Source organism: Lampetra fluviatilis, chromosome 2, assembly GCF_964198595.1.
Source record: "Lampetra fluviatilis chromosome 2, kcLamFluv1.1, whole genome shotgun sequence".
In the NCBI taxonomy this organism is placed as follows: domain Eukaryota; kingdom Metazoa; phylum Chordata; class Hyperoartia; order Petromyzontiformes; family Petromyzontidae; genus Lampetra; species Lampetra fluviatilis.
In genome coordinates, this window is record NC_136276.1 from 10169793 (window position 1) to 10175792 (window position 6000).

A 6000-nucleotide genomic window follows, 5' to 3' on the forward strand; every position below is an offset into this window, starting at 1 on the left:
TGGATATTTTTTTGTTATTTTAAATGCTGAAACTCATCCACGTACACACGTTTCTCCACGTTCCCCCCAACCCCCAAGGCCTCCTGGTCCACGAAGGCCCTGCCGTGTACCGCATCCTCAAGCGGTGGCGCGCCGTGAACCAGCGCTGGCGCGTGCTCAATTACCAGAAGAACGTGGACAAGCTGGGCAAGACGGGCCCGGGCCGGGCCTCGGCTGGCTCTTCCGTGCTCTCGCCGCTGCGCTTCCACTTCGGCGTGCTCTTCCTGCACCTGCTCGATCGGTTCGGATCGGGTCAGGAGGGCGCTGATGCGGGCGGCGTCACCCCAGAGCTCGTCATGAGGGTCACGACTGTTTGAGGCGCGCAATGCCGAGCGCACGGAGCTGGGTGGCGGCGTGCCACGAATCGTGGCTGCAGGAGGACGAGACTTGCAGCGGCCAACGGAGGAGTTATTGGGAGAGAAAAAAAAAACTTGCGGACAGATCAACGCGGATTTTTATGAAAGTACTATTGCGATTGTTGTTATTATTGCCATCGGAATTTTATAGGCGAGGTGGCGGACGGGCGTGCGAGTGCCGCTGGGTGGTCGAGGGTGGGGGGGGGGGGTCATCAAAAGGACGATGAAAATTGAAAATGCGCGACCCCTTGGGCCCAGGTCTCCACGTGGCCGCGCTGTCAACAAGGCACCTTACACCTCAATCCTACGCTGGAACTCCAGGAGCGAGACCGGAGCCGCTTTGGGCTCGCTCCGCCGACCACGAGAAGGTGATTGGCTTTGACGATCGCGCACACTCGTCGTGTCCCCAGCGGACGATTGGAGGCGACTTGAATTTTAATGTCCCGAACGCGTGCAATGGCACTTTTAAAAGCTCTCCGAATCATCCTAACAGCAGCAGCACCCGACGGCAGCCTCTTCTGATGTCGCGTACGACTTTACAGAGGGGGGTGGCAGGGGGCGGGGGAGGAGGCGGTTGGTGAGACAAACAGCAGCGTGCATCGCAGGTTGTGCACCGGCACTTTTCAAGTTTATATTAAATCGTGCAAGTCACGGAGAAAAGCACGCACACGCATCCCACAGAATATTTCATTTGCCCTTTGTTTTGTATTCTTCCACGCTACTGAATAACCAAATATTACAAACAGTATGCAACGTGTGTGTACACACACCGCACGTGCGTCTGACTAAGAAATTCAGATGCGCAATGCTTTTACTTATTTATGTTGTTGTAAAACGTTTTAAGAATTTAGAATTTTGCAACGGTTTGGTGACTACCGACTATCATTTATTGCACAGTTGTTGAATTTCACAGACGATAGAAAAAAACCCCGTGGCCGATGACTCCGTCTCTTGTGCAGACAATGCTTTACCGTCGATGGTTTTGCGCAAGTCCACGCGCTAGGCAGTGGTTCTATCGGAAGGGATTACGCTCATGCACCCACACGCTGTGCTGGCAGACACCGCTCTTGCTCGGGGCGGAGGCGGATGTGTGCGAAATCCATCTGTGCTTCTACACAATCCCTGGCTTTTCCTGAGTGCGGGGGAAGGGGGACACGGAGGATGGGGTTTGCGAGGCTAAAATCTGTACGACGCGGTAAATAGGTAGGGAGGGGGATAGGAAAGGAAACACCCTGGATGGTATGAGCCAGAGATTTGCGGGTTTAGGAATGGAGGGCATGGTGAACGGTTACAAATGGGTGCCGTATAGTGCGACACTGCGGCAGCCAAACCCCAAACTCATTCCTAACCTCATCCCCAGACCTCGAAACCAACCACAACACCTGTGAAACACCATCCCTTCCTCTCTCATGCCCGCTTTGTCGTATTCATTTACACGTCAACGACTCACGCCCCAAAACGAATTCTGATAGTTTTATTTTTCACTCCGCTATAATAGCGCCCAATTGGGTACACAAACAAAATCCAAAACCATCCCGACCCAGTGTCACTCAGCCGTGGTCAGTAGCAGCAAAGCGTGATGCGGCATTAACAAATCCGTGCATCGTGCCATCTCCAATGAATACACGTGGGTGATATAAGGGCTCAACTGTCCCAGCTGTAGTCACGTGCCACACCGCTGCCTTACAGGCCACGGCATTGCATGTCTTGGTGGGTTGTGGGATTTATTCGACCATACTTCACCACGCTGGTCGGTGCAGGCGGGTGAAGGCGGCGGGGGACCATTTACATGGGAGCTAAGAAGTACGATACATTGTGGGTTTTTGTTTTATCGCCACTCTCCTCATGGTGACATTGCTGCCCGGTAGGAGCCGAGAGCACCTGTGTTCTGCATGGTGGTCGCTCATCGCAAGCACCTGTCAGGGGCTCAACCCTTGCTTAGCTTTTGGGCGTGTTATCAAATCGGGCAATTTAGGCAAAGGGGATGGATCGTGTGCTTATGAATTTGCCCCCCCCCCCCCCCGTTATGACGATATAGAAATTGCTTCATATTATATTATTTATCGAATTCCCAGCATCAGCAGCTACGGCGGAGCAATGAATGTGAACGCCTGGAGACATCCCATGTTTTATTCATCGGCCGAATGCGAATCACCGAGAAACACTCGCCTGAGATGAGAGAACACGCGGACAACCACAACTTCACATTCTCCATATTTTTTATTTCAAGTCATTCCTCCGTCTCGCCGTTAAAGATACCCCCCCACCTTCCACCCCATGAATGAATTGTATTAGTGTGATTGGCATGGCAGTCAGAACAATGTATATATGTATACAGCGTACGCTTATGACCAAGTGTACCCTGAATGTGCCTGATATCGTCGGATCCCGAAAGCTAAGCAGGTTCGATTTGGTTCGTGTCACTTGATGGGTGACCACCAGGGTGTGCAAGGTATTTCCGTTGGGATGGAAAGTGGCCAGGGGATGGCAGTGCCGAATATCGCCCCAGTATTTGCGTGACGCGGTTTCTAAAAAAAGGGTACTCGATTTTTTTGGAGTAATTGGCCAAACATCGCATTTATAGATTTGAGACACAGCGAGGATTTGTTGGATAGACAATTGGCTTTGGCATCGCGCAGTGAAGCCTCGCCGAGTCTTACAACGTCTCAGAAGGGTTCCAGTCTGGATATCTGGCCAATGTATTATTGAAGGAGCGTTTAAGTGGATAACGCTCGCAATGTGTGCGCAGACTCTTACAGTGGACGTTGCTTCTTGCAGTTTGCACTCTGTCCTGAGTCTCTATCGCTGCCCATCAATTTCTGCCGACGTATCCTGCCCAAGTCCACATTTCTTAACGGACACGGGACGCATTTGAACTTGCCATTTGTTTTCTCATCCATGCATTCCTCTTCCCGTCTCTCAGTAGCAAACCCAAGTCGTGCACCTCTTCCATGCGCCGTTCGTGTTTAAGTCACGGCGCCAATGCCTGCGACCCAGTCATGTTCGCGCGGCTGGAATGGATTGGTCCCCACCCCCCCGCCCGTCCCCCCCCCCCGCCCGTCCCCCCTTACCCAGGCCGTCAGCGGTATACGAGCGGGGGTGGGAACATGCCGCTCTGCATGCCAATTACTGCCAAGTGTTCACCCGGGGGATGCTGCCATGGAGAAATGGATACACCACAGTTACGTCGATCGGCAGGTGGCTCGCGATGGGGTGAAGAGTCGCGGGTGAGATGCAGCGTGAGTGAGACACTCCGGGGGCTGTACTTGTATCGTTCTATTTTTCCAGGAGAGCGTCGTTGAAGTCTGGAGATGATTATATTAGTAGTCGGACACGGCGTGAGTGGCCCGCACCACGCTACGCTGCCTTCGTCTCCCTCGTGGCGATGTTTACACACCGTTACAGATACTCATTTGAGGCTGTGTCGACCTAGGGGAAGCCCAGGATCGGTTTAGATAATGAGCACTGGTCCAGAACACACACACCCACGCGAGGGAATAACAACACAGAGGGCATACTTCACAGACTCAGCAAATTAAAGCCGTGGGACTCATCCATCGCCGCGTACTGGCATCTCTCGGCCACCGCAGCCTCATCACGCCTCCTCCGACATCCAAACACCCGCGCTCGAGTTCTTACGTAATTCATCACCCGCCCCCGCCTAAGCAACACACGATGTACGGTCGGACGCGTCGTGGGTTTCCCGCAGCGCACACGTGGAGGAGAGGGAGCAGCGGTGGGGTACGGCCACACGCTGTGCGCGGTTTGAGTACAGAGCTCCCAATATTCTGATGTCTGTCTGCAGGCAGTTTGTCATTCGGTACACGTATTAAGTCCTTTTTTAAATTCCACTGCTGATTGATGGTCTCCCCACGCTGTTCGAGCATGCCCTGGTCAGTGCGATGTTGGTCAAGGCGGGGACCAGAAGTACGGTTCAGAAAAAAAAATTACGCTTCAATATCTGCCACTGACCACCACGTGGTCCTGTAGCAGCCTATAACACCTGGTTACGCATGGTAGTCGCCCAGCCAATGCTCGGTTACCAACGATATCCAGGCTCAATTTAACTTCGCTTCCGATATCTGACGAGATCAGACGGATTCCTGGGGATTTTATAACAAAGGCTCTCTCACAGTGCCATTCATTAATGAATAGGGGCGCGTGAAATGGTCATTATCACGTGTAAATGGAGAACGATTCTAAACGCGCATGTGTGGATATGGACGTTATCTGGACATTTGCGCTCAGAGCTGCCCGGATCGGGAATGATGTCCTCCAAGCGGTTTCACACTAACCGGATAACACAAAACCATTGCAGGCATATTGGACAAGCCGATGAAAACCTAATAACATTTCACACACACACACACAACACTGGCAAATTTAGTCCAATTGCTATCGTTCATGTGCATCGTACCATTTTTCTATTCCGTACCACGGAGAATTTCGTCAGAGCCAGAGTTGCCTGAAGTAAATGCGTAGCCGGTGAAAATTGCGCTAAAATTGCCCCAGTGTATCACGGGTTGAAATACTATTAAAGGCCAAGTTGGCAATTGTGTTAAAATTTGTTTTTATCGTATTGTTGTGTCCTGTTGGGTAATTCCGTTTGTGTTGACCTATATAAGTAGTTGTTTTAAATTACATTCCCAGCCCTTTTGTTAACCCACTGTTGAACGGAACCCTCCCCACGCGGTGTCAATTATGGAGGTTGTTTGACCATAACACTTCACCGCGCTCTCCTGTGAAGACGGCGGGTGGAAGGTTGGTGGGGGATCGAACTCAGGTATTTGGGTTCAAAGCGGAGTGCGCTAACCATTGCGCCGTCACTCTGCCCCATCGTAATTCTGCACTGTAAAACCCTGTTGTCAATATACTGTTGTATGTACGTATGTTGAACTTCTTTAGCACCGCAGGTAGCCAACCATGCAAGGCAGGTGGTGGTGGTGATGGTTATTTGACCATACTTCAGTACACTGGTCAGTGCGGGCTGGTGAAGCCATGGCAAGTCATGCATAGCACATCGCTGCCATTTATGTGCAATCGGTAAACCCTGAGCGATGAGAGATTCATGCTCGTGGTAAGTTGTAGCACAAGGACCCTTCTGATTACGTTCGGTAAAAAAAAAAATCCATGCGAATGAATCTCGCCTCTCTGCACGGATCTGCACAAGAGACAATGTCGTAATACAGCGATTCCAATCGTCACCAAATGCAAATACTATGCCAACGTTCCTTCCCCAAGCGAGTTAATTGATGACTTATTTATAATTGCTGTTATCGAATTGCCATTTCAGAGATTTGCGAGTGCTAATTATGTAAGTTCTTTAATAATTCTATACATGTAAGACCCATGTGCTTTAATTATAAAAAATATCTTTTCAAAAGTTTGCGCGATCGATCTTCTCTGTGTGGTGTTGTTGGGATGTGTGATCGTCAAATCTACTCAACCCGGGCCAAACGAGACGGGACCGGCCCCACCCTCCTCCTCGCTCGCCGCGGGACCCAACCTTAATTAATCAATTACCATATAAGGCAGACGAAAATAATCTAGTGCGCGCGCCGGATATCATCTGCATATATATTGGAGAGACAGTGATGGATGAGGG

The 6000-nt window shown here is 51.0% G+C and overlaps 1 protein-coding gene across 2 annotated transcripts in view; it reads left to right on the forward strand.

Moving 5' to 3' along the window:
- MARCHF4 (membrane associated ring-CH-type finger 4) overlaps positions 1-5773 on the forward strand; it is a 32487-nt gene extending 26714 nt beyond the window's left edge. For both annotated transcript variants that reach the window (XM_078868821.1, XM_078868832.1), the window contains exon 4: positions 79-5773. In XM_078868821.1, the coding sequence (XP_078724947.1) occupies positions 79-356 (278 nt within the window). In that variant the 3' untranslated portion in view covers positions 357-5773. The remainder of the gene's footprint in view (positions 1-78) is intronic.
- The last annotated feature ends 227 nt before the right edge of the window (positions 5774-6000 follow it).